This window comes from Panthera onca, chromosome E1, assembly GCF_046562875.1.
Source record: "Panthera onca isolate mPanOnc1 chromosome E1, mPanOnc1 haplotype 2, whole genome shotgun sequence".
Taxonomy (NCBI): Eukaryota; Metazoa; Chordata; class Mammalia; order Carnivora; family Felidae; genus Panthera; species Panthera onca.
In genome coordinates, this window is record NC_138352.1 from 25,448,977 (window position 1) to 25,475,717 (window position 26,741).

The window sequence follows — 26,741 nt, forward strand, 5'->3', positions numbered from 1 at the left end:
AACTCGGCACAGATCCCCTAAAAAGGCGGTGAGCACGTCTGCTGTGCGGCAACTGGCCATCACTTCAAGCATTTAGGTGGATCACCTCCTATCGTCCCGAGCACACCCACAGCAGGTAAACACCATTACCTCCATCTCACAGATGATACCGTGAAGCCACCTAATCAAGGTCACACAGTCTATCAGTGCAGTGGAGCCCAGCCCCCCTGCCCCCGGAATAACCGGACAAGGAGTACGAGCTGGAGCCAAGGGTAGGGACCCCAGGTCTTCTACTTGGCAGTGGAAAATCTACTTAGCGCCTCTTGACTTCCACTGCCTCACCTGTGAAATGGGGATAACTGAGGCACCTCACTCATGGGGGTTTTGTGAGGATCGAATGACACAGCGGGCGTGACTGTGAACTTGCCCTTGTAGCTGGCACGCTGCTCGTGCTCCACCAACGTCAGTGAGGCCTTCGTGGCCGCCCCTTCTTGTCCCGGGTGGTGCCACCATGGCTGTGTCCCATCACGCGCTCATCGCGCCTGGAGGCAGGCAGAGCGAGCCCTCCCGCCCAAGCCAAGTGCCTGCCCGAGAACCTTGGGTTTGCCCACCCCGATCCCCACCACCTGCTTCACTCTTCCTTCCGGAGACTCCCCGAGCACCTTTCTGCCAAGAAGTGTGCGAACACATAAAGCCGAAACCTTTGCAACCTTCAAAGGCCCGACCACAAGGGCATGAATCGGCACAAAAAGAATAGTTTTAACTGCTTTCAACAGGTTCTGTCTGCGTTTGAAGCTGTGTGTCATTTGGCCCTAAGGGAACTCAGAGGGCATAAATGCTCTCTGCTTTTTCCTACAGAAGCTTGGGGGTATTCCAGGCCCCCTTGTGAGGGTATAGGGAGGCAGGAAGGAGGCTTTGTCCCCCTCTGCAGGGGGCAGGTAACTCCTTTGCTTTGTTTTATTTTGTTTCGTTTTGCTCAGGACCTGGGATGCTGACTTGGAACTGAGGGAGCCTCACGACCTCCCCACCCCAGACCTATTTGGAGGCGGAGGGAGGGTCTGGCCTTTTGGGAGCAGTCATGGAATCCTGGTCTATCTAAATGGCTTACACAGGGGCACCTGGGTTGTTCAGTCGGTTAAGCGTCTGACTTCGGCTCAGGTCATGATCTCACGGTTCACGGGTTCGAGCCCCGCGTCCGGCTCTGTGCTGACAGCTCAGAGCCTCGAGCCTGCTATAGATTCTCTCTCTCTCTCTCTCTCTCTCTCTCTCTCTCTCTCTGCCCCTCCCCTACTTGTGCTCTCTCTCTCTCAAAAACAAATAAACATTAAAAGAAGTAAATAAATAAAAGGCTTATACAGTGACCTGTCCCAGGGAAGGGGAGAAACGTGACGTGCTTGTTTAAAGGTGGTAGGAGACAGAGCGGAAACACAGCCTGGCAGCGGACGACACGGGCAGCCCCAGCCTGATGCGGAGCACAGGGACGCTCCCAGAGAGGAGCCGGGGAACGGGCCTTCTCCGTTGCCTGCAGACTGCCATAAAAGGAGAAAAGGACTCCTGACTACCTAGTGGGGACCTCTCTGAGTGAGTCACCCCAGGGGAAGGCGCTGGGATTACCACAAAAGGTGGGGCCGCTTGGGGAGACCTGTATCTCCAGTTAATCCTGTTCCTAGAAAATGACAGGGTGCCCCAGGCTCTGGCTTTAGGGTTTCCCAAGATGTCATCTGTACACACTTCCGGGGGGGGGCAGGGTGGACCCCGCACAAAAGCCAGACAGTGGCGTCAATGACTGAAGACAGTCCTAGACGGGACGGCACTGTCTACATCAGCAAGGTAATGACAAATGTACAAGAGGCACAGTATTTGGAGTGTTGAAACCTGCCATTGCTGGTTATGTGATCTCTCCATGTCAGTGCATTTTTTTTAATTTATTTTGTTTTTATTTTCTTTTTGAGAGAGAGAGACAGAGACAGAGACGGAGTGTGAGCAGGGGAGGGGCAGAGAGAGAGGGAGACACAGAATCCAAAGCAGCCTCCAGGCTCTCAGCTGTCGGCACAGAACCCGACGCGGGGCTCGAACTCACGGACCGGGAGATCATGACCTGAGCTGAAGTTGGATGCTTAACTGACTGAGCCACCCCGGCGTCCCCCTCCCCCCGTCAGATCATTTAGCTTCTCCTCTGGTTCAGGGCCACAGGAATAGGTTAACAGAATTGTTCTTGCGGAAGGTAGCACCCAGAGCTCAGGGGTCAGACTTCAGGTCAGAGGTGCAGGCAGGAATAGCGGAGGGAAGGCGAAGGGAGAAGAAAATTCCAGGTGGTGTCGGTTCCTTTGTATTTCCATCCACACAACGTTGGTTGGTCGTTCTGGAGAGGTTGCACTTGGTAGCACAAGAGTTCTACCCGGGCTGACTTCATTCCTCAGTGGATTGGTCAGAACCTACCACATGCCAGTCCAGCCAAACAGAACATCCTCCCTGAGATATACACCCTGGTAGAATGTCTAAGGAAAAACAAGTTATGTAATAATACTGAGTCCAAAACATTTCTCAGAACTTCCAGAAGACGTTCTTTTCCTGAGTGGCCTCCAATCAGCCGCCTTTTGGCTACCAGAGAATGGGCCGAGGACAACGCTGGTTCGTGTGGCTCACAGAAACTTGGCTCCTGCTCTACCTGGAGACTGTCCGTGGGCCACGCCCAGTCCTGAACTTTCTGGAACCAATGCTGAGGCTGAATGTAATGGCCTGTCACTAGTGGACGCATGATCCAAGACAGGTCGTCCCCCTCTCTGAGAACCCTGCCCTGGCCTCATTCCTGGTGACAACTCCGTCCTTGGAACATGTAGCTGTTCTGCTGCCTCAGCCCTCTGGCACTCCGGGGAGCCATGGAACATTCCTTGGCTTCCTCGTTAGAGTCCAAGCTCCCCGAGGACAGACAGTGTGGTCTCACACTTAGCCCATAGGAAGCAATCAATGATGGTTTGATAAGCTTGAGGGAGAACAGGAAAGAAGCACGTGCACTTCCTGGGTCAGGAAGCGTTCACCAGGCATGCACACATGCATGAACGCACGCACGCACGCACCCAGTTTCGTTCTCGTGGCAGCATGCCCGCGATTCAGAGAAGGCACGGGAAATCAGCAGCCGGTGCGCAAGGCCAACTGCACTGAGGGGCCTCAGGAAGCCGGCCCGGGGCGGAGAGAAGTGTCGAGGGGTCCCCATCAGGAAGAGCCGGGCTCTGGAAGCCCAGCAGGACGGAACATATAGCAAAGAACACCCAACTCCCCGAATCCTGAGGTTTTGCCCCCACTGGAGTAGCCGGAGACCCGAGGAGCCTCAGCAGGGGCTCCCTTGGTTAACGGAGAAATCAGTGGCTCTGTCACTCTGATGCAGGATCTCAGCGGCTTTTGTGTCCTCGTGGCTGACCCTGCCGTTTGCACTTTCCTGAGACAATGTGCCTGCTTCAGTAATTAGCCCTCAGCACTACCCAAAGTGACCTTCGCTGCAAAGGACTCCATCAGGCCGGCGCTAGCTGAAGGGCATACCAAGCTTCTGGAACCTTAATGATGTCAAGTACAACTTTCAAAATAGTCCCGGTGGCGGTTACAGCCTCATCAAGCCACTGGGTCTTCTGGGCTGGTCTCTTGGGCTCCTTTTGAGAAAGCTTTTGGCTCCTAAGATTTGGTAGAGCCAACAAGAGTCTGGCTGCACTTAGGACGTGGGCTTGCTCTCTGAGCTGAAAACAAGGGCACGGGATGGAAAGGACAAGAGCTCTGTCGTGCAGACCGGCAAGGCGGAGGTTGTGAACTGGGGCCTTCAGCACAAGTCTGGGGGGTGGGGCTGTTGCATTGTACCTATAACCGTGATGGCTTTTCGGCACCAAAAAAATGACTCTAGAGCTCCTGTACCAAGTTTTTATTTCACCTTACACAGCTCTCCCCTAGGATGTCTGAATCCGGGGTTCCAAACACGCTTTACGCAACTGTCCCCTGCTCGGAAGTACAATTACCCTCCCTGTGGTGCATCAGTTTTCATTGTTTAAAAGCCAGATTGCGGGGCACCTGGGTGGCTCAGTTGGTTAAGTGTCCAACTCTTGCTTTAGGCTCAGGTCATGATCTCACAGTTCATGAGTTTCAACCCCACACATGGTATGGAGGCTGCTTGGAATTCTCTCTCTCTCTCTGCCTCTCCCACTCTCAGTCTCTCTATCTATCTCTACATCTCTCTAAATAAACTTTAAAAAAAAAAATTTTTTTTAAATATCCATATTGTATCCCTTGCCAGTACAGACACAGAATATTTCTGAAAGGAAACAGAAGAAAGTCGAGACAGTAGTGTTTAACTGAGGAAGGAAGCGAGGGGATCCAGGATGGGAGGGAGACCTTTTCCTGATATGGTCTATTGCAACCTTTGGTGGAGACTGGCTTTCAACATGTACACCCATCACTTTTTCCAGGTAAATATAACAATATCCAGACACAGGACACTTTGTACTAATATCTCTACTATATGTGTGGCAGGATTTCGGTACCAAACAGAAAGTTACAATATTGTGATCTTGGTTAGGGTCCTTCACTCATGTCCCCCGAGTAGGGTGCCTTCCCAAAAGCTTCCACGCCTCATCCCATGACTCAGTTGCCTGTATGAGTTCGGGAAAACGTGGAGGCGATAAAAAGAAATGACACCCCATAGAGTGATCTGAGGATTGGAGGAGAAAATCTACAGAGTATTTAGCACACGGCAATGCTTACTGAAGCCCACTTGGCTCAACTATGTAGAGCTTTTTCCTTTGACCTGTTGATAGAGAGCCTCTCCAGGATTACGAAACAGCCTCATTCATCCTGGTCATGAGTGGCAGTGACCTGCTTTCCTGACTTGACATTCTCTAACCTGGAAACACTGGAGGCACTTGGCAAGTGCCTTCCTGAGCTGGAGATGGTGACTCATTGACCCCTGGGCTACAGAGCTTTCCAGAACAATTCCCACTAACCCTGGAGAAAATCTGTGCCTGAGAAAGGACACGGAGGAGGGACTCTGGCAAGTAAAGCGTTCTTCCCAGAAAGTCCTTCCCTTTGCTGCCCAGGAACATTGGACTGAAGAGGAGTTGTGGTGGGTCTCCCGCCCTGTGTAGTGTAAACGGGGAGCTGTCAGCAGTATGAACATAAGGAATGTGGGAGAAAAGTCAACTGCACTTCCCTACTGAAGGAAAAAAAAATAAAAAAGCGCTCACGGAGAGTCAAAGTATGAGAAACAAAGAATACACAGTAACTAAACCCATTCTCAAGAACTTCTCCAGGCTATCAGCTTTAGGGCAAAGAAAAGCCAGTTGTTCTAGAAACAGTCTCTCTATCTGATGGGAATAAAATTACAGGCTCTGTGCGTGGTGTCTCTCAGCCTCTCCTGGCACCCCTATCTGATGAGGAACTTCCATTTTCCCTCAGTTAAGCCGTCCTTGACATCGGACCTGAAGGTAAGTGTCCAATTCTGTGCTACCTTGGCATTTTTTTAAGCTCTCAGATCAGACTTCACACCGGGGGTCTCTAGAGGGGCACTTTCTACTGGTCTCCCGGGTGGGGTAAAGGGGAAAAGAGAAATCAGGCGAAAGGTTTGGCTTTTTTTTTTTTCTCTTGAACTTCTGCCAAGGTGTGCATTTCATTACTTGCCACACGGATCCAGCCAGAAGGAGACGTCACTGCCCAAAGCTCTCCAACGCCAGCACGCTACACCCAAACGCAGATCCACTGCAGAAAGCTAGCAAGCGTGGACACACACACACACACACACACACACACACCCAGCATGGGGACGGCGGGAGGGAGACAGGACCAGAGTGACCTGTTCCAAGTGCAAGGGCAAGTGCAATAGGTATTTACGCTGGACCAACAGCCATAGTGAAGTCGGCAGCCCCAGGAGCTGCAATGCGGGGTGGGGGGGGGGGGGTCCAGCCTCTCCCCGGGACACCATCTCCCCACCTCCCTCTCCTGGATGGACCCCAGCACTCGCCTCCTTGTCCCTGCGGGCGGCATCCAAGGAGACCAAGGCGTGGCCCCTGTGCTCGTCCTGGCCGCACTCCTGGCAGACGCACTGCCCATCGGGGCGGCAGAAGGCGACCAGCGGGCTGCGGTGGGCAGGGCAGGTGCGCAGGTCCCGGTCCTTCACGGGCTCGGTCAGCTGGTGGCTGTGCAGTTTGCTGTTCTCCTGGTGAGGCCGCAGGTGCTCCTCACAATAGTTCACCATGCAGGTCAGGCAGGACTTGACCGCCTTCACCCTGCAGGTGCCGAGACAGAAGTCACACAGGACCTCCTCCTCCTCCTCCTCCTCCTCCTCCTCCTCTTCCTCCCCAGCAGTGCCGCTATCTGGAGCCCCCTGCCCTTCAGAGCCGCCGTCCTGTGCTTCTGGCTCCCCCTGGGGGCTCCCCAGGGAGCCCGTGTCCTCTTCTTCGGCCGGGCTGGTCGACCCAGAGTCTGGGCTGACAGTGGCCAGAGGGTGAGCGCTGATCCCGGGCAGTGGCCCTGGACCCATGAGGTCCAGCTCGGCCATCTGGAAGACTCTGGCGGCGAGGCTGTCCTTCCTCTGCCCCTCGGGCCGGGATCTGCACAGCCCGAGTCAGACGAGAAAACCACGCCTAACTGACTGCAGCTGTCACAGGAGTTGAACTGTTTCCGCCCTCCCGGAGGAAGCCCAGTTAGTCATTACTCTGCCCGGGGCTTGGCCGGCAGCCAGGGCCCTGATGACGAGGCGAGGCGGCTAGGTTATTCGGGCTGCCCGTGGCCACTCAGAACATCTCCCCATGGGCTCCGGCCCCTCCTCGGGTCCAGCCCCAAAACTTCTATTCTTGCGTGAATCATTGGAACCCCATGGGCTCAGCCGAAGACCACGTGTGTCTGTGGCTGCTCCGGAAAGAATTAGAGATTCCTGAGCTCTGCCGTAAAAAGCATGCGTCGCTTTACGTGGCTTGACAGGTTAAATTTTTTCTTTGCGTTTTGTTTTGTTTTGTTTTTTTAGTTTATTTCTTTATTTTGAGAGAGCGCATGGGCAAGCGGGGTAGGGGCAGGGAGGGAGAGAGAGAAACCCAAGCCGGTTCTGGGCTATCAGAGGAGAGCCCCATGTGGGGCTCGATCTCGTGACCCATGACATTGTGACCTGAGCTGAAGTCAAGAGTCTGATGCCTAACCGACTGAGCCGCCCAGGCACCCCTGTTGGCATTTTTTAAAGGGATCTAAACTACATTTTTAGAAGTCCTTACAAGGACGTCAACGATATGGCAGGCCCTTCCCATCTCATAGAACCAGACATGAGGCATCTAGGAAAAGGAGGATATACGCCTCTGACCCTGACCTTGGCCACATCACCTTCTCGCAAAAGTGTGTTCAGAGGGGATCAGAGAGTCAGGGAAGAATGTGTCTCCTTCTACATAAAGCTCCATTCAGACAGCTCTCCCAGGCCATGCCTCCCACCCCATGGTTCCTAGAAAGAGGTATGTCCCAAGAAACAGCCCCTTTGCCCACTTAATAAAGTGTTGCTGGACACAGCGTGTGAGTTTCCCCACACTGCCATAACAGAGTACCACAGACTGGTTTGATATAAACAACAGAAATTAATTGTTTCATGGTTCTTTTGGCTAAAATTGAAGATCAGGGTGTCAGCTGGGTTGGTCTCTTCTGAGGTCTCTCTCCTTGGCTTACAGATGGCCGTCTTCTCCCCATGTTTTCATATGGCCTTCCCTCTGGGTGGGTCTCTGTGTCCTAATCTCCTCTTCTTATAAGGACACCAGTCATATTGAATTAGGGCCCACCCTAGTGACCGACTCTTCATTACCACTTGATTTTTTTTTTTAATGTGTTTATTTTTGAGAGAGAGAGAGAGAGCATGAGCATGTGTGAGCAGGGGAGAGGCAGAGACAGAGAGGGGGACAGAGGATCTGAGGCGGCCTCCACACTGACAGCAGAGAGCCCGATGCAGGGCTCGAACTCACAAACCAGGAGATCATGCCCTGAGCTGAAGTCAGACACTCAACCAACTCAGCCACCCAGACACCGCTTCGTTACCACTTTAAAGACCCTGTCTCCAGATACAGTCATCATCTTATGAGGTACCGGGAGTCAGGAATGCAACATATAAATTTGGGAGAGAAAGACACAATTCAGCCCATAACCCATGGCCAGAGGATGAGCCAGGAAGCATCCAACCCCTTAAAAGAAAGGCGCTCCCAGGCATCGCCACTGGGTGGGGATACACATTATTCTTCGTATCTGCCAGATGGGCAGCCATCCCAAACATTCGAGAAGTCCAGAGGCTGCTCAGAGTTGGACAGAACTGAGACTGTAAAAATCCTTCTCAGCTGCAGCCCTGTTATATTTTCCACATGCATCGAATATTCACATCATGATTGCCTACAAGCAGCCCTTTCTAGCAATATAAAGTTTCCAAAGTGTCCCTGTCCTGAATACTGTCATCCACTGTTGAAGAGCCCCCCCCCCGCCCCCCAAGAAGAGGTTTCCCTGTATTTAACTGCATGGTTGGTTTTTAGACTCCCTCAGCCAGGAGGGAAAGGAACTGGCTTCTGCGGGTTCACACTGTTCCTCAGAACTTTCTCCAGTATTAGCGGACAAGGCTGCCTTCCTTCCTATCCTTTTTGTAGAAAGACAGTTCCACTGCAGCGGAACTGGTCCACCCACAAGCTTAGAGCCTTTGATCTTTCTCGGGAGGAGGAGGGAAAGTGGCTTGCCTGACCCGTTCCACAGCCTCCAGGGCTGATCAGAGGGCACTGAGACAGCCAGCCTGGTTCCTCTCCCCTGCCTCCCATTCTTTCCTTTGCCTTCTCCTTCCCACCCTCTCTCCTTCCTTCCTTCCTTCCCTTTTTTTCTTTCTTTTGAAACAGAGACGGAGAGCATGAGCAGAGGAGGGACACAGAGGGAGATACAGAATCCAAAACAGGCTCCAGGCTCCCAGCTGTCAGCACAGAGCCCGACTCGGGGCTGGAACCCACGAACCGTATGATCATGACTTGAGCCGAAGTTGGACGCTCGACCCACTGGGCCACCCAGGCGCCCTCCACCCTCTCTCCTTTTACGCAGTTTCCCTGCCTGCCCCATTCTCTACCGCCAACCCTAAAGGGCAGTTGTGGGCATACTCAGCCCTTCTCTGCCTCCCCACTGGAGCCTAAGGTAGCAGAGGGTCCATGGCGGCCTGGAGGACAGGAAATCTGAATTTCAGTCCCAGCCTGGCCTGAGAATATATTTTGTCCCCACAAAACGTGAGCTTCCCCATGCATAAAATGAGCATGTCAGCCTCCGTCAGGTCTAGCAAACAGAGGCCTGGTTGGGCTCTCTGGGGGAACCGTGTTGCCTCTGAGTTCACGTCCGAGCTTACTGGGAGAGTGGAGGTCCTCTGGAGGCCTGCGTCTAGCCCTGTGGGGACCACAGAATTCCCCACGGCTTCTAAATCCCCTGCACCCCCCGGCCTTGAAGCACAACCTTCCAGATGACAGTGGTGGCCCTGAGCTCTGAGCCTTCTTCCTGGGGAGGTGATGCGTTTCACTAGGCCTCCGATACCCTGGCTCAACACTTGGGCACCAGAAGATTGGGGCTGACGTCCTGCGGATCTCTGAAACCCGCAATTCCCTGTTGAACCAAGCGTTCCCCATAACCACCCCTCTCCTCCTGCTGCAGCCCGGGGGCACCCCAATATCCTCAGTCTTTCTCAGACAGTTCCCTCTGCCCACTTGACCTAACTTGCATTGGGCTTGTCCCAAAGTCTCCTGCCACCTCTCAACCGGCTGTGTTCCTTCTCTCCCCTTCACGAGCCAGGGCCGGGTGGGCATCGTCCATGCTCCCCAATCACAACATGCAGACGGCTGTCCCCCCGAGCCCTCCTGTCTACTGCCCCCCCCCCCCACTCAGCCACCAGCCTCTACCCACCTCCCCGCCATGCCCCTTATTCATGGGACCCTGAAGCTCCTGGACCACAGCCTCCCTCTCCAACCCTGCCCTGCCGCCCTTCTCAGAGCCTGCACCCCTGCGTGTTTCTGTGGCCACCTCATTGCTGAGGACCTTTTCGTCGGCCGCCCACTCTATGGTCACACGTGGATTTTTTTTTTTTTTTAACTGTGGTAAAATACACATGACATCAAACGTGCCCTCCTTAACCGTTTTGGTGATGTTAAGTACATCCACATTTTGTACCGCCCTCACCGCCGTCTGTCTGCAGACTCCTTCCCTCTTCCCCAACTGAAACTGTCCCCATTCAAGCCTAACTCCCCGACCCTCTGTCCCCACCCCAGCCCCCTCCCTGGCAGCCAGCCTTTGACGTTCTGCTTCTGTGGATCTGATGATTCCAGGTTACCCCACATAAGTGGACTCATACGGTCTTCCTCCTTCTGGGTCCAGCTTGTGTCCCTCGGCATAAGGTCCCTAGGGTCCATCCCTGGTGTAGCCCGTGTTAGAATTCCTTCCTTCCTCACCTACGCGTTTTGCATTCACCAGAAACCTCTGTCTCCAAAATCAGGAATGGGAAAGTTTACGCTCTGACTCTACCTGTAAGCTCCCTCGCTTAAATGCCCCAGGGGGTCGCCTGGGTGGCTCAGTTGGTTGAGCGTCCAATTTCAGCTCGGTGGGGATCTCACGGTTCGCGAGTTTGAGCCCTGTATCTGGGCTGTGTGCTGTCAGCCCGGGGCCTGCTTTGGATCCTCTGTCCCCCACTCGCTCTCTGCCCCTCCCCCGCTCAAGTTATTTCTCGCTCAAAAATAAATCAACATTAAAAAGAAAAAAAAGCAACGCCCCTCGGAAGAAGGCGCCTCGGGTCCAGCAGGCCAATAACGCACTGCCCCTCGCCAGGTCCTCTTTGTCATCCCCTGCCTCATGTCTTCACGTTCCTCTCAGCTTCTTTTAGATTCCATGGCTCGGCACAAGCACGGTCCCCTTTCCACCCTCCATGTCAGCCTCCTGGCAACCCCCAGAATGCCAAATAGGCCCCCTTTCCACCTTCCTTGAGCCTGCATTTCAAGGTGAGGGTCATTGGAGTAAAATCCCCAATTGCACAGAGAGGCAACCGGTAAATTCAAGATCAATCGATCGATGGTTAATTACCCTCCAGCACCACGCTCCCTCCCAACCCCCCGACCCCCCCCATTGCATAGCCATCCTGCTGTGTTCTTCTAGGTAAGCTGTCTCTTCCCTCCCTCACTTCTCAACCCTCTTCCTTCTTCCTACCTCCCCTTTGTGCAGAGGATCTGGGCTCATGCTTTCCGTGCAAAGTGCAATCAAAGCCACTGCTCCTGTCGCCTCTCCCCTCCCTCCCTCCCTCTGCAGTGGCAGCACAGTCTCTAGGTCTATAAAAGTCTAAGTCCTTCCTCAAGTGCAATGGACTCTCCCCTCTTCCACTCGCCTTAGCAGGGACTCTGCCCTTCCGTTACACTCCTTCCTGCACCCTTACTCTGGCCCTCTCCACTGGATAGCTGCCATCAATTTGCAAACATACTCTAGTATTTTCCATAAAAAGAATTTTTTTTTTCTCCTGAACTTACGTGCCCTTAACAACTCAGACCCATGGGTCTCAATTTCATGCCCCGCCCCCAGCAAAGCCTTGCCAGACCACTGGCCTTTTTACCCCACCCCCCACTGTTTATCCAGCACCTGTCACTTGAGTGAATGAGTGAATGACTATGTATCATTTGTGCTATAGGTCTGCTGAATGCGTGCATGAATGAATGAATGAATGAATGAGGGACCCTGTATGGCTCACCTGCCCCTACAGGCTCCTCTGATCTGCCTAAGGTCCCTTCTAACTAGAAGGTAGACTCTTTCTGACCCTTGTCCATTTCCTGTTCCAGGCTCTTATGAGGAGCCGGGGCTCTAACCGAAGCCATCTGCCTTCCACGGTCACTGAGAGAGAGTCTTGCTTGACCCCTCCAGCAGCAAGAAGTGACCCCGAAGTTCTGGGTGCCATTCTCTTCCCACTCCTGACTCTGGTCAGTTCAGCTCTGACCTCCAAGTCCTGCGGGGCATTGTGACAGCTGCAGGGCGTTGTGACGGAAAGCAGGGCGTTGTGACGGCTCCTTCCACCAGGAGATGATTCTACGCAATTCACTGAGATCAGTTCAAGCAAAGGAATGGTCCTGTGGCGGCGAGGCTCAGTCCAGGGTTAACTGGACACCACTCACATCCACCCCAAACTTTTGCCCTTGTATTTGGTAGAGTGTCTCTCTCTTCTTTACAAAACTAACATGATGTCGCCTAGGTATCCTTTTCTGAGTCAGACCTGCCTCCAGGAATGTGAGAGCCAAGTGGTGGTTTGGTATTCCTTTCCAGAATTAAGGGAGGTTTCCCTACCTAGAATTTTGAGGATTCGAATTCTAACAAGCCATTTTCTAACCAATTTGTAGGTAGGCAGGTCATTATTAATCTTTCTTCTCCAGTTGACTTTGTGACAAATAATCCCACAAACTGGCAAACTCCCTAAAAGGTATGTAAACAATAAATGCCAACTGATTCCCTCCAGTTTGCTGGTTTAAGGTCATCACCTTGGGGAATCTGGAACAGTTCAAAAAGAACTTTCTCAACCCAAGGACTCTACACGGCAGTTTCTGGCTAAAGAAACTCCTCAAGCTTTTCTCCTAAGCAAACAGCTTCCCATTTGTCTCTTCAAAAATCTCGGGGTGCCCAGGTGGCTCAGTCGGTTGAGCGTCCAACTTCGGCTCAGGTCATGATCTCACAGTTCATGAGTTCAAGCCCCGCGTCGGGCTCTGTGCTGACAGCTCGGAGCCTGGAGCCTGCCTCAGATTCTGTGTCTCCCTCTCTCTCTGCCCCATCCCCACTCATGCTCTGTCTCTCTCTGTCTTAAAAATAAATAAAATATTTTAAAACAAAAAACAAAAATCTCACCAGAGGCACCTGGATGGCTCAGTCAGTTGAGCGTCCGACTCTTGATTTCAGCTCAGATCATGATCTCATGGCTCACGAGTTCAAGCCCCGTGTCAGGCTCTGCCCGGACAGTGCATAGCCTCCTTGGGATTCTCTCTCCCTCCCTCTCTCTCTGCCTCTCCCCTGCTCTTTCTCTCTCTCAAAATAAATAAACTTTTAAAAGAAAAAACAAAAATCTCACCAGATTTTTTTCATTTGCGTCTCTGCTGAGCCACACAGGGCTGTGATTCACAAATGTAGATAATATCTGTCCGTGAGCCTGTAGAAATTAAGAAAAATCAGTCCATCAGACTGAGAAAATACAAATAATATAATGAAATCGTCATAAATCTGAATGTGATTGATTGTAAGGGATTACACTTTATTGAGCTTGTGTCCTGTGCCCTTTTCTGGAACGAAACCCCTCATCTTTTATGAACCTCTGGTGATAACAGTGTGGGTGGGGGTATCTGGAAGAGTTACGTCTAAGACAATCCTCCAAATTCACTCTGCCATTTTTCTGCCAAAGATCCCAACGTCTGGGAACCACGGAACCAGAAGATAGATCATTCTTCCAGAAACCACCTCACAATGTTCCTGGTTCACCTGGGGATGGGAGCCCCATGGACTTTCTGGCCTGGGATCGTTATCAGCAAACTGATCCCCAGCCCTCCTTTTCTCCTAAAATCAGAAGATGGCCTCTTGGATTGTGTTTGGTGGTTGGTTCTCGCTGGCAAAACAAGAGAACAAACTGAAAGGTAGAACAGAGCTTAAGGACCGGAACGATCATGGCACTTAGTTTTGGCACATGATGGTTATAAGCAGTCCTTACCCCGACCCCCTAGCCTCCTATCTCTTTGTGGTCCCCTCGGGAAGGAAGGGCTGCCCCAGGGTGTTGCACAAGCCTTCTCTAAGTCACAGGGACATCCATGTTGGTTCGGAAGACAGGGTTGCACACTCAAATAGGGTCTGTCTTGCCCAGCGCCCAGCGAATGCCTGAAGGCCTCCTGCTTTGGCTGGAAAAAAACAGCCCAAATCAGCTTCAACTCCCCTTTACCTACAGACAGCCTCCAACTGTCGGCGACGCAGAATTTCCTCTGCCCTTCAAGTCCCTCTAGCCAGACTAAAGATCAAAGTAACACGAGGCCGATAAACAGGAGATCAAATTAGCTTTTGTACACACGGGGCATCCAGGCAGACTTGGAAATTGCAAAGACAGTCAGGCAAAGTGAGGTGTGTATGTCATTCTGAACTAAGGAAAACGGGGTAGGGAGGAGTCTGGGGCTTAAAGGGAAAAGAAAATGCAATTCAGAGGAAGATGCCGGAGAGTTAGTTAATGTTTGGTAAATAAGTGTTTGCTGGGCCACTCAGAAAGGATGGCACGTAGAGGACTTTGATCAAACAGGTCTTGCCGGGTCCCTCTTGTCCACCGTGCACCATGCCTCCCCATTCATGCCATTATGCAGCTCTCTGCTCTCCTGGAGCTTTTAGGCTGAATTCTCTTAGGCAGTTGTGGGGGAGGTAAAAAGCTTCTCCTAAATCTGCTGGGGTTTTTCACTGCATTTTTTTAAATGTGTATTTATCTTTGAGAGAGAGAGAGAGAGAGAGAGAGAGAGAGCACAACTGGGGGAGGGAGCAGAGAGAGAGAGAGGGAGACACAGAATCTGAAGCAGGCTCCAGGCTCCAAGCTGTCAGCACAGAGCCCAAGGTGGGGCTCAAACTCACAAACCACGAGATTGTAAGGGTTAAACTGTAGTGTAGGGCTAACCTGTAGCTTGAGAGATAACAGCTTAAGAGATAACAGCCTTCCTTTACTCTTGTAAATTACACTTCATACTCCTGTAAATTAGGCTTCACCAGCTAAGGAAACAAAAGTTCAAAGCATCAGAGGCAGGGTCAAGGAGATCCACTGGTTGCAACCTAAGGGCAGAAAGTCTAAAATAACCACCCCATCCGGGAACTGTTTCTAACTCATCTGGGAACTATTTCTTTGTTCTGTTCCCAGGTGATGATAAAACGATGTGATCGGCTATAAAAACTCTGTACCCCGGCTGTCCGAGGCCGCACTCTGATCAAAAGTGTTGGTCCCGATCGGTCGGCCTTGCCTCTCATTGCAATAAACTTCGTTGTGACTGTCACTGGTGCCCCTAGCATTCTGTTTCAGGAGTCGTGTGGATGCAACAAGATCATGACCTGAGCCGAAGTTGGACACTTAACCAACTGAGCCACCCAGGAGCCCCAACTGCTTTTTAACTCAAGGTAATCTCCGTGCCAAAGTGGCCCATCTTGGGGAAGCCAGCCCTCGGCCCTGCCCTCGGCCCCTATACAGCAAAGCAAGTACATCAAGGTTGTTTCTTCCCTAAGCTACAGAAGGGCTAGTACTGGGTTGTGCCCAGGCTCCTTCTTGTTTGCCAAATAGGTGTGGCCAGGGTGACCTTGACCACCTCTTCTCAAACCCTGGGGCCACCAGGAGCCACAGCTGGACCTCATCATGGGGAGTCTCCAGTGGCCTGGAAATGGAGAGCTGAGGAATTTGACCACACTCCCCGGTTCTTAATAGATTTCAGACCCTTCTGTGGTATACAGTTAGCACATTCGTCTGACTATGCTCTGTTGAATCTCGGGATCAACCTCCGTAACAACTCCAAGAACCGTGGTATAATAAAGCCCAAAGCAATCACGCAAGTTAAATTCTCATGATCTTTATGGGTTAGGCCTACAGTGGCAAAATAACCTGCCTGTAACAAGAGAAATAAATCTTTTTTTTTTTAATTTATTTATTTTCAGAGAGAGAAGGTGGGCGGGGGGAGCAGAGAGAGAGGAAGAGAGAGAGAGATTCCCAAGCAGGCTCTGCACTGTCGGCACAGAGCCCGACATGGGGCTTGAACTCACAAACCGTGAGACCCCAGCCCGGGGCAGAAATCAAGAGCCGGATGCTCAACCGACTAAGCCACCCAGGTGTCCCATGAAATCAGTCTTTTAAAGTAACGAATGTTCTCCCTTGCCCTGGAGATGGAAGATGGGTTCCCAGTTTGGCTTCCCCAGAGACCCTAAGCTGACTGTTGTTTTGGTTACTGCTGGCTTTCTGGAAGTTAGATAGCCCATCCAGGCCCAGTCAAAATGGGAGCCGAAACAGCAGCTCAGTAAAGCTAATGGCCAGGGCAGTCGGGCTTCTGGACGGGGAGGAGCCAAGCAGTGTGCAGGGTCGGGATGGGGGGGGGGGGCCTCTTTGATTTACTAGTGAGGTGCAGACCTTCAGAGATGGAAGGAACCTTAGAAAATCATCCTCTCCACACTCCTCCTTCCCAACATTTATGAATAAGAAAACTCAGACCCAGAGAACACAAGTGTCTGATGTCAGATAAATAAAAAAGATGTACGGATGGCAACATGGGGGAGCCTCAGCATCCTGACCCCCAGAGAGCAGAGTGAGTGGAAAATAGGGGCACCTGGGTGGCTCAGTCAGTTGAGCGTCCAGCTTCGGCTCAGGTCATGATCCTCACAGTTCGTGAGTTCGAGCCCCACATTGGGCTTCCGTACTGACAGCTCAGAGCCTGGAGCCTGCTTCGGATTCTGTGTCTCCCTCTCTCTCTGACCCTCCCCAGCTTGAGCTCTGTCTCTCTCTCTCTCTCAAAACTAAATAAACATTAAAAAAAAAAAAAAAAAAAAAGGAAAAGGAGTCAAAGCATTGACCACAGTCTGTGTGCCTGTGGGCATGTATGGGACTGGAAGCGCTGGTTCTGATCAAAGCAGGGCTTGAAAATCGCCCAAACCCAGCAACTCCCAGGGAGCTGCCAGTCAGCCCAGAGGTGGACACAGACTTGCCAAGGGACAAGGAGAACAAAAATGGGCATCTGGGCTGTGGAGAGTGAGTCTGGGATGCAGTGGGAGCCCATGTGTCATGAAGGGAAGGAAACATTCTCCCACTACCCTCAAGGTCTCCTGGCTGGACCAAGAATTAAATTTGCATGAGACAGATTAATGGGGGGGGGGGGGGGGCAGGGGAATCAAGGTTTTATCATGTGCACAGGGAGACCCAGTGCACAGTCTGGGTCTAGTGAAACTGAGATATAAAGAAATGACCAAGGCAGGAAGTTTTTATACTTTTTTTTTTTTTTTTTTAGACAGAGACAGTGAATCTGTGAGGAATTGACAGGACAAAGAAAACTTAATTTGGGAGCCTCGATTAGTGAGAAATTCTAAGCAGAATTTGGGCTGGGGGAGGAAATGAGTAAAAAATAACAAGGGTTGTTTATACACAGTTTCTCGCTCTAAAGTTCCCACCTCTGGTGATAAGGGAATCTCTGACTTCCTGATACAGGGAGGGTGCCTTTCACACAGGAGATTTATTCTGCTTTCAGGGGGAGGGTCCTTCTTGAGTAGGCTGTCTCTTAAGTAACCTTTACTTAAAATAACCAATATATCAAAGTGGCACTTCTGGGGGCAGCTGGCCCTTGGTCCCTATAGTTGTCTACAAAGAGAACCAGGCCTGGTCCCATGGGGAAGCACTGCCAGGCACCACACAGACAGGGAAGAAGGGGTTTCCCAAGGAGAGAGGAAGCATGGGAGAAATGGGGTCCCTGCAAGAAGCCAGAGCTGCCAGAAGTTCCAGAATCTTCCTTCATCAGCTCAAGCAGAGAATGGTAAAGAAGACCATGAGGGGGCCTGGGCAGCACAAATAGGACATTCAAAGCAATCCAGAAAATGTACGGCCCTAAGCTGGCTGATGCATCTCTGCATGTGGGCTTGGATGAGGCTCAAAGTCTGTACACTATTGTTAATACTCCTATCAATATCAGTGCTAAGGGCTTTACGTATCTTATGTGAGCTAGTCTTCACAGCCACCTCCAGGAAGAGGTGCTATTCCTATTCCTATTTCGTAGATGAGGAAATTAAACTAATAAATTTAAGCCAATTGGGCTTGAATCACCTGCCTCCAGACGCTATGCTGGCTTTTGAACGAGCCAGGATTTGAACCTAGCAGGCTGACTCCAGAGCCTGTGATGCTAACTGAACACGTCTACAAATCTCTTTGAGAATGTGCGTTTTGTTCGCTCTCTCCCAGCAATCTTACAATCAGTTCCATTCATTCATTCATTTATGAGAAAGAGAGCATGAGCGAGGTAGGGGCAGAGAGGGAGAGAGAGAATCCCCAGCAGGTTCTGCACTCTCAGCATAGAGCCCGGTGCAGGGCAAACCCACGAACTGTGAGATCATGACCTGAGCCGAAATCAGCCACCCAAGCACCCCTACTATTTTTTTTTTTTAAATAAGAAGTAAAGACTACTTGACCTACATTCCCTGAACAAAGGAAGGAAAAAAAATTTTTTTTTCTTTCTAAAGCCAAAACCTGCCCCTCCCTCCAAGGATTCTTTGTGGCCATCCAAGGACAATGGTTTGTTTTCTCTATAAATAATAAACTCACTGCCCGGGAAGTCCTCTCCCTGGGGGAAGATGCTAGGTTTCAGGAGCCACTGAAGCTCTGGTCTTAATTCCACTCCCCCTGGGGACCCTCCTTTGCTCAAACGGTTTCAATTTCCACCTCATTGTTGCAAACCAGATGGTTGCAGAATGCTCTGTATTTCCGTAAGCTGACTGGGCGGAGGGAGCCTAACATCTGTGCATTTGGCTTTCCTGGAATTGAGGGGGCAGCCTTCCTCCAAAGCAGGATGCAGACTCCGCGACTAAATAAAACAACAAGAGTGCTCAAAAGAAGACATCGGATCTATTACCTCCGTGAGAGTAAAAGAAAGACTGTCTTGTGTTTTAGTAGGAAGGAAACAAGCTTATTAAACAGGGGACTTGAGTGTTTTTGTTATGGGAGGAATCCAGATAGAGTCAGAACTGTCAGGTGGTTAACTGTCTATCCCTCTGGCCTAGCACCTACCAGCTGTGTGACCCTGGTAAGTATTTTGACCTCTCTGAGCCTTAGTGTTCTCATCTGTCAAATGGGGATGCAGTATCTGCGCCTACTAATTTACATTTTTGAAAACATTTTTAATGTTTATTTTTGAGAGAGAGAGAGCGGGGGGAGGGGAGGCAGAGGGAGAGGGAGACACAGAATCCTGAGCTGTCAGCACAGGGCCCGATGCGGGGCTTGAACCACAAACCATGAGCCCCTGACCTGAGCCGAAGGCGGACGTTTAACCAACTGAGCTGCCCAGGCACCCCAATTTTGTGAAAAAATTGAAAAAGACATCCTATAAATGCAAGTAGATTTGTACACACCAGGTATTTGATGAGCTAAGGCTCCCTCAAAGGAGTTTTGTTAAGCTGTGACACAAGAAACAGGCCAAGGATGACGTTCTGTAGGCAGAGAGGGTTAGGGGTCCCCGGAAAAAGACAAGACATCGCTTTCTTAACATTTTAGGCCCCCAGGCATTTTGTGATCCATGCTTGACTACTTGCTGGAACACATTTCCTCCAGACCTTCCTGGGATATGTTAAAATTTCAGAAAAACAGACCTCAGTAATTAATGATTTTAAGGGAATAGAAAAATGTAAAAACAAACAGCCACTACCGATGCAGTTTGAAGCCGGGTGCGGGAGCCAATGGCCAAGAATGAATTCTTGAGCCGTTTTTTGGTGCAAAAAGGTGTTTTTATTATAGCACAGGGACAGGACCTATATGAGCAGAAAGGGCTGCATTGTAAGTGAGAGGACTGGCTGATTATGTAAAATTTTCTATACTGTGGAGGGGAGGGTGATGTTAGGGCTCCAGGAAATTGAGTCTGTAGGTTTCTGAAGGTCTGGTTATTGCTAAGATGGCTTTTTTTCTTGTAAATCATTAAGACAGTGGCAAACTGGGGGCGCCTGGGAATCATTTACAATGATTCTTGTAAATCATTAAGACAGTGGCTCAGTCGGTTAAGCGTCTGACTTTGGCTCAGGTCAGGTCACGATCTCACAGTTTGTGGGTTCAAGCCCTGCGTCGGGCTCTGTGCTGACAGCTCAGAGCCTGGAGCCTGCTTCGGATTCTGTGTCTCCCTCCCCAGCCCTTCCCCCGCACCCCCTCATTCACACTCTGTCTCTCTCTCTCTCTCTCTCAAAAATAAATAAAAAGACAGTTGCAAACTGATGGAGATTCATGTCCTGGGTGACTGTGATCTCTGTCAGCTGACCATTTGTTTGTCCCCTGCCTTTGTTTTGGGGCAGCCGGGAGTGCCTGAGGAATGTCACACATATCCCACTTGGTTGGGGGAGCAGGGGGATTGCTGGGTTGCTGGGTGTTAGTTTGTGCTTTGCCCTCAGCTGGCTTTTTGCTCCCTCATCAACTACCAGGTCAGGACATACCTAACTAGTATCAGAGACAATAAGTCGGTGGTAAGACCGGCCCCCAGTGCTGTTTCAAAAGACTGCCCCTGAAGCACATTCTTGAGTCATTTTTGCAGGATTTAAACGCCCCCTGAGCACTCAACCACCAGACTGACTGGAGCCAGAGAACTGATGTCCCTGGCCCTTGCTGGCCCCATGACTTCAGTCTACCAGGACCTGGACTCTGTCAACTCAGGGCGATTTTTGCCCCAGTTCTAGATTGCCACCATCTATTCATGCCTCGCCATGAATATCCACACACCCTTAGCTTAAGACTCCCCGATTTTGTTGTTCCAGGAAACGCTGCTTTGGGAAATCGCCCCAGCGCTCTCCTTACTTGGTGCAAGTAAAACCCTTCCTTCTCCTTCTCTTTGGCTTGATTGTGTCTTTTGGCTCCACTCCCACTAAGAGCCGAACCCTGTTTCGGGTGACAGAATCTGGCAACCTAGATGGGACCTCTCACCTAATCCCCTTGAGCTGTGCCGGCTCCAAACAGGTGACGCGGTGGGCAACGAGAGCCGGTCACCCGGCCACCTGGTCTATGTCGCTGGGGGTCCCGGAGGAAGGGCACTAAGAGAATCCGTCCCTACTGGCACTCGATGTACCAGTCCGTGCAATGGGTTCAGCAGCCACTCTGGACACTGTGATCAGAGTCCCTTCAGAGCGGTGACAGGCAATTACCCCACAAATCCCACAAATCGGCTCTCTGGCTCCGCCCCTATCTCAAGCGGGGAGAAAAGGAAGGGCTTGAGGTCTGGGCAGAGATCTGGTCTGTTCTGGAAGGGGAGTCTGAGGGATCCCAACACTCCTTTGTACCCTCGAGTCCTGGAGGCTGATTGGGGGATACCTGATCCTGAAGGCCTCAGTGAGATAAATCTCAGATTCTGGAGATGGAGAGGCCCCCGTCTGGTAGACCCGAACAACGGAGTGTGCACTTTTAAATTCTCAGTTGTAAGAGATTTACTTACCAACTCTCTAGAGAAGGAAATTTTCAGTGGGCTAAGAACAGTCGAATCTGTGGCTCCACCAACCTTTATGAGAGACTCTTTGGCAGGTGGAGACAAGCCCTTAACAGAGATCCAAGTTCAGGGGAAAGGTTTTTTTTAAAAAAAAAAAAGAAAGGGGGCGCCTGGGTGGCTCAGTCGGTTGGGCGTCCGACTTCGGCTCAGGTCATGATCTCGCGGTCCGTGAGTTTGAGCCCCACGTCGGGCTCTGTGCTGACAGCTCAGAGCCTGGAGCCTGCTTCAGATTCTGTGTCTCCCTCTCTCTCTCTGACCTTCCCCCATTCATGCTCTGTCTCTCTCTGTCTCAAAAATGAATAAACGTGTAAAAAAAAATTTTTTTTTTTTAAATAAAAAACAAAAAAAGAAGAAAGGTCTCCTTGGTAAATGCTCTGGGGGACCGAGTGCTCTGTAGGGTTGAGCCTAGAAAACCTGGTAGAAGGCGGATGACACTACGTCACTGGAAGCTTGCAGCCCATTCAGGTTACTGGGATAAGAAAATTTTTAGGATTCTATTAACTACGATTTTAATGCTCAAATGGCCTAAGTGAGGATCCTTTGGAACACCTACTAAGCCTATTTGGACACCCAACTCCGGAAAATGGCTGTTAACTAAACAATCCGAGTGGGATGCATATTCTGCTTGGCGTTTAGAAGCTTCTAAAAAACACTGACAGGGTACCATCCGTGTAAGAAACTAATAAGAAACTTTCTGAAATAGTGACAACATTGAGCCCCCAAAATATCAACTCCTGAAGAAACACTTCTTACTGGTCTACCTTTATCTTGCCCTTTAAGTGAGACATTAAAATCGAAGTGGGGCATTAAAATCAAAATCCTTCTCCCTCAACATGATAAGGCAATGATTATCTGTGGCCAGAAATTCGCCAGATCTGAAGGTGATATTCAGAGACCGATAGGAATTTTTCTTAAGACCTTATTCCCTAAGTCCAAATCAGAACTATGCACTCAGAGGGCAAGAAGTGAATTAAAGAAAATGGAATTAGGGGCGCCTGGGTGGCTCAGTCGGCTGAGCATCTGACTTCAGCTCGGGTCACGATCTCACGGTCCGTGAGTTCGAGCCCCGCGTCGGGCTCTGGGCTGACGGCTCGGAGCCTGGAGCCTGCTTCCGGTTCTGTGTCTCCCTCTCCCTCTGCCCCTCCCCCATTCATGCTCTGTCTCTCTCTGTCTCAAAAATAAATAAACGTTAAAAAAAATTTTTTTTAAATTAAAAAAAAATGTAATTAGATGGGTAGGTCAATTTCAATGTCAATGAAACTGCAACCCAGCTCCTCGAAGGAGTGAAAAGCCTCTGTCCTTATATCGTACATCTTTGCAAAAACTAGAAATATGGCCCCATTAATAATTCAAAGTCCTTCAACCTCTCTGGGAACTTTTATCCAGATCATTCCCCGTTCCCAAAACTGAAGGAAAAAAGGTGGAGGTGGGGGGTAAGGGGAGAGGCTTTTTGAAAATATAAATAGCTAGGGGCACCTGGGTGGCTCAGTTGGTTAAGTGCTTGACTCTTGATTTCGGCTCAGGTCACAACCTCGCGGTTCGTGAGTTCAAGCCCCGCCTGGGGCTCCACACTGAATTGGAGCCCTTGGAATTCTCTCTCTCCCTCTCTCTCTCTGCACTCTCCTGCTCTCTCTCTCTCTCTATCTCAAAATAAATTTAAAAATTGGGGCGCCTGGGTGGCTCAGTCAGTTGAGCGTCTGACTTTGGCTCAGGTCATTATCTCCCGGTTTGTGAGTTCGAGCCCTGCGTTGGGCTCTGTGCTGACAGCTCAGAGCCTGGAGCCTGCTTCCGATTCTGTGTCTCCCTCTCTCTCTGCCCCTCCCCCGCTCATGATCTCTCTCTCTCTCTCTCTCTCTCTCTCTCTCACTCTCTCGCTCTCTCACTCTCTCTCTGTCAAAAATAAATAAACTTAAAAAAAAAAAAGATGTGCAAACAAACCTCCCCCCGTCCCACCTCTAGCCAAAGCTGCACAAAGAGGAACTTTACCTGGGAAAGACTGGCAGGTAGATTTTACAATTATGCCCATCCCTGCAGAGGATATAAATAACTCCTGGCTTCACAGATACTTTTACCGGGTGGATGGAAGCTTTTCCTCGCAGAACTGAAAAAAGCAAAGGAGGGAGTCAAGGGGTCACTTGAGCAGGTGATTCCTAGGTTTGGTCTTCCCTGAACAATGCAAAGTGATAATGGACCAGCATTTGTTTTTAAAATAACCGCTGGGTAACAGGCCCAGGTTCTAGGGATACAATGGAAGCTACATGCTGCCCGGAGGCCACGATCATCCTGGAAAGGTTGGAAGATGTAACAGAACTTTAAAGAAAAGTTTAGCTAAGCTTTCAAAGAACTCAGGAGAACTGGTCGAGGCTGCTCCCCAAAGCTTTAACTGGAGTTAGGGCAGCCTCAAAGGGAAGGCCTGCACCAAGCACATCTGGATATGCGGAGGGCCTTTTCCAAGCATCTGAGGGAAACTTCATTTGCCCAAATACTGAGACTAAACAAGCAATAAACCACATAATTCAACCAGGGACTGCTGTGGCCGCCCTCAACAATTATGCAAATAGGAGCCTCCCTTTATCAAAGGAAATTAAACTCCATCCCTAATGAGCCAAGCGACTGGGTGTACTTGAACACCTGGCAATGAGGGTCAGCTCGGGATCAGCTCAGCCCTATCTGGACAGGACCCCACTTGGTGCTGTTAACCACCTACTCTTCTCTTGAGCTACAAGATGTGGCTCCCTGGATTCAACAGTCTCAGGAAGCCCGCAGAGCCAAGTCAAGATGTTCCTGAAGCTTATACGAGTGAGCTGCTGACGGACCTGAAGTTCCTGTTCAAGAGGCAGTAATTGTCAGACAAATACATCTTTGCTCAGATGCTCGGTTGTGCACTGCGAAACTGCGTTAAGTATTGAGGATAATCTTTTTGTGGCCAACGGTAACAGCTGTAATCCTAACCTTCTTCTGTCGCTCGGGGACCAATGTATTCAGTCGATACGTTAACCTGCTAGTAAAATTTGCCTCTTCTCAGATGCAACAGTCCCATATAAATCACACGATCCAGCAGGGATATGAAAAACTGCAGCCCAAACCGTCTAACCCCAAAATTTACACTTGCGGGAGCAAGGGATCTTCACTGCTCTAACCCCTGACAGCAGGAAGTAGCTACAGAAGACTGACCTCCACCTTTTAAGAATGAAGAGGAGAATATCTCAAGGGGGCACTTTGTAGGCAGATAGGGTTAGGGGGTCGTTGGAAAAAGGAAGACGAGACATAGCCTTCTTAACATAAGAGACGAACGAAAGGGGCGCCTGGGGGGCTCAGTCGGTTAAGCGTCCGACTTCGGCTCAGGTCCTGATCTCGCAGTCTGTGAGTTCGAGCCCTGTGTAGGGCTCTGTGCTGACCCCTCGGAGCCTGGAGCCTGCTTCCGATGCTGTGTCTCCCTCTCTTTCTGCCCCTCCCCTGCTCATGCTCTGTCTCTGTCTCTCAATAATAAATAAACATTTAAAAAAAAGAGAGAGAGAGAGAGATGAACGAACATCACTTCCACCAACCTCTCGAGAATGCATTTCCCCTACCGCTCTGGACTCATGTATGTGGCTTCTAGATCTCTATCAGGTTTAAAACCCTACCCTGCCTGGTTCCCAACCTGACATTCACACTGACCTGTTGGCTTTGTTACCCTCGCTTGAGAACAGGGGCATCTGTAAGCTTCATCTCGGAAATATGGTGTGCGTCCGTCTTAGCGATCTGGGGAAAGTGTGCTCATTCTGTCCCCATAGGCTAGAAACATACCTGTGGGGTAGAACCACGGACCCGGGTAAGGTCACGTGGGGTTGAGGCATACAGAGCATGCCCTCTAGGGTTATAGGAGAAATGACAATTATAAACCTGAGTCATGGGGACTTTAGGTTCTGTACCACTATTCACTCTCTGCGAAAGGGAACGTGTGTTTTGGCTTCAGAAACCAGCATATGAAGAGGGACAGGCAGGCAGGACGGTAGTATTTTAAGTCATCTACCCACCATGACGTGCTTGCTTCTGGCAAATCGTTCTGTTTGCTTTCCTAAGATTCTGCCGAGCAATTCCTTCAAAACCAGTTTTTCATTGCGTAATGGCATGAGGAAAGGGTCAGGGTGCATCATGTTTCTAAAGGAAGATTATAAAATGGACGGTACGCCAGGAGCCTAATTATACCAAAAAGAAGAGCGTCAAGGGCATGAGCACGGACACAGGTGGAAGAGGGCTGCAAGTGGAAATTATTGCAAGTGGTTACCTTTTCACGCCTTCTCGTATCTCCCAACGTTCAAAATATCAACCGATAATTTACATGAGCGGAGGACGGCACCTGTCAAAAACAAATCCGTGTTGACACGCCCCCTCTGGCAGTTCAGTGACGGTATGTTCACGAGTGGTGCCGCCCGGGGTTCCGACGTCACAAGACTTGGGTGTTTATGCCAGCTCAGCCCCGTTTATTAGCCACTTACGGATACCATTTGCTTTATCGGCCCCAGGGTTTTTCCACTTATAAAACTAGGAGTAGTTGGCTTTGTATAACTCACGGGGTTAGTGTAAGCTTCCAGATTTTAGGACAAGGTAAAGTATCAGGAACCTAGATAAACGAACGGGCAACATGCAGGTGACAGACACCACGTTCTCCAGGTGGCCCCCGCGGATGTTACTTTTCAGCCTGCCTTCCCTGCTCCTCTGGTAACCTGGCTGTTAAACTGAGAGGTTCTCTGAGGCCTTAACCCGAGACCTCCTCCTCTTCCCCACCTCTCTCTCTCTCTCTCTCTCTCTCTCTCCCTACGTGATTCACTCATTCCTAAGACTTCAGTTTCCGCTGGTGCAAATGACTCACAGGTTGATGTCTCCAGCCCAGACCTGAAATGTGAGATTCCATACGACATATGAGAACCTGGCTTTCTCACGGGCACCTCGAACCTAATGCATCCAAAGTTAAACTTTCCGGATCCCACCACAACAGAGCTGGCCCTCTTCACGGTTCTTTTCTCTGAGACGGCCACCAGCTCCCGGCCAGATGTGCAAACAGAATCGTGGGGGGGGGGGGGGGGGGGGGGGCAATCCCTAACTCTTCCCTTTCCCTCATCCCCCATACCCATTCCATTACCATTTTACATCCCAGATATCTCCAGAACCTTTACCTTTCATGTTTTCCCTGCCATGACTGTAGTCCAAACCATCGCTGTCTCTTACCTGCATTATGGCCACAGCTCCAAACTAGGATTCCTACATTCGTTAGTTCTTCCCTCCAGTCCACTCTCCATATTGCATCCAGGGAAAGCTTTCTTAAAAATCACCGTCACTGATGGGGTGCCTGGGTGGCTCAGTTGGTTGAGCGTCCCTCTCTTGATGTCAGCTGGGGTCGTGGTCTCAGTGTCATGGGATCAAGGCCCACATCAGCCTCCGGTGTTGAGCATGGAGCCTGCCGAAGATTCTCTCTCTTTCTTTCTTCCTCTGCCCCTCTCCCCGGCTCACACACACTCTCTCTCTCTCTCTAAAATAAAATGACATAAATTTTAA

General features: G+C 50.6%; 1 protein-coding gene across 3 annotated transcripts in view; it reads right to left on the minus strand.

Annotated features, from left to right (window-relative positions):
* TRIM16 (tripartite motif containing 16) overlaps window positions 1-26,720 on the minus strand; it is a 44,719-nt gene extending 17,999 nt beyond the window's left edge. Inside the window, exons 1-5 of one of the 3 annotated variants that reach the window (XM_060647229.3) lie at window positions 26,415-26,720; window positions 25,474-25,545; window positions 23,190-23,304; window positions 13,073-13,150; window positions 5,975-6,239 (exon numbers count right to left, since the gene is read on the minus strand). In XM_060647229.3, the coding sequence (XP_060503212.2) occupies window positions 5,975-6,239; window positions 13,073-13,086 (279 nt within the window). In that variant the 5' untranslated portion in view covers window positions 13,087-13,150; window positions 23,190-23,304; window positions 25,474-25,545; window positions 26,415-26,720. Of the gene's footprint in view, window positions 1-5,974; window positions 6,916-13,072; window positions 13,151-23,189; window positions 23,305-25,473; window positions 25,546-26,414 lie in introns of those variants that run through there. The other 2 variants (XM_060647231.3, XM_060647228.3) reach the window with 2 other exon arrangements.
* Window positions 26,721-26,741: the final 21 nt, after the last annotated feature.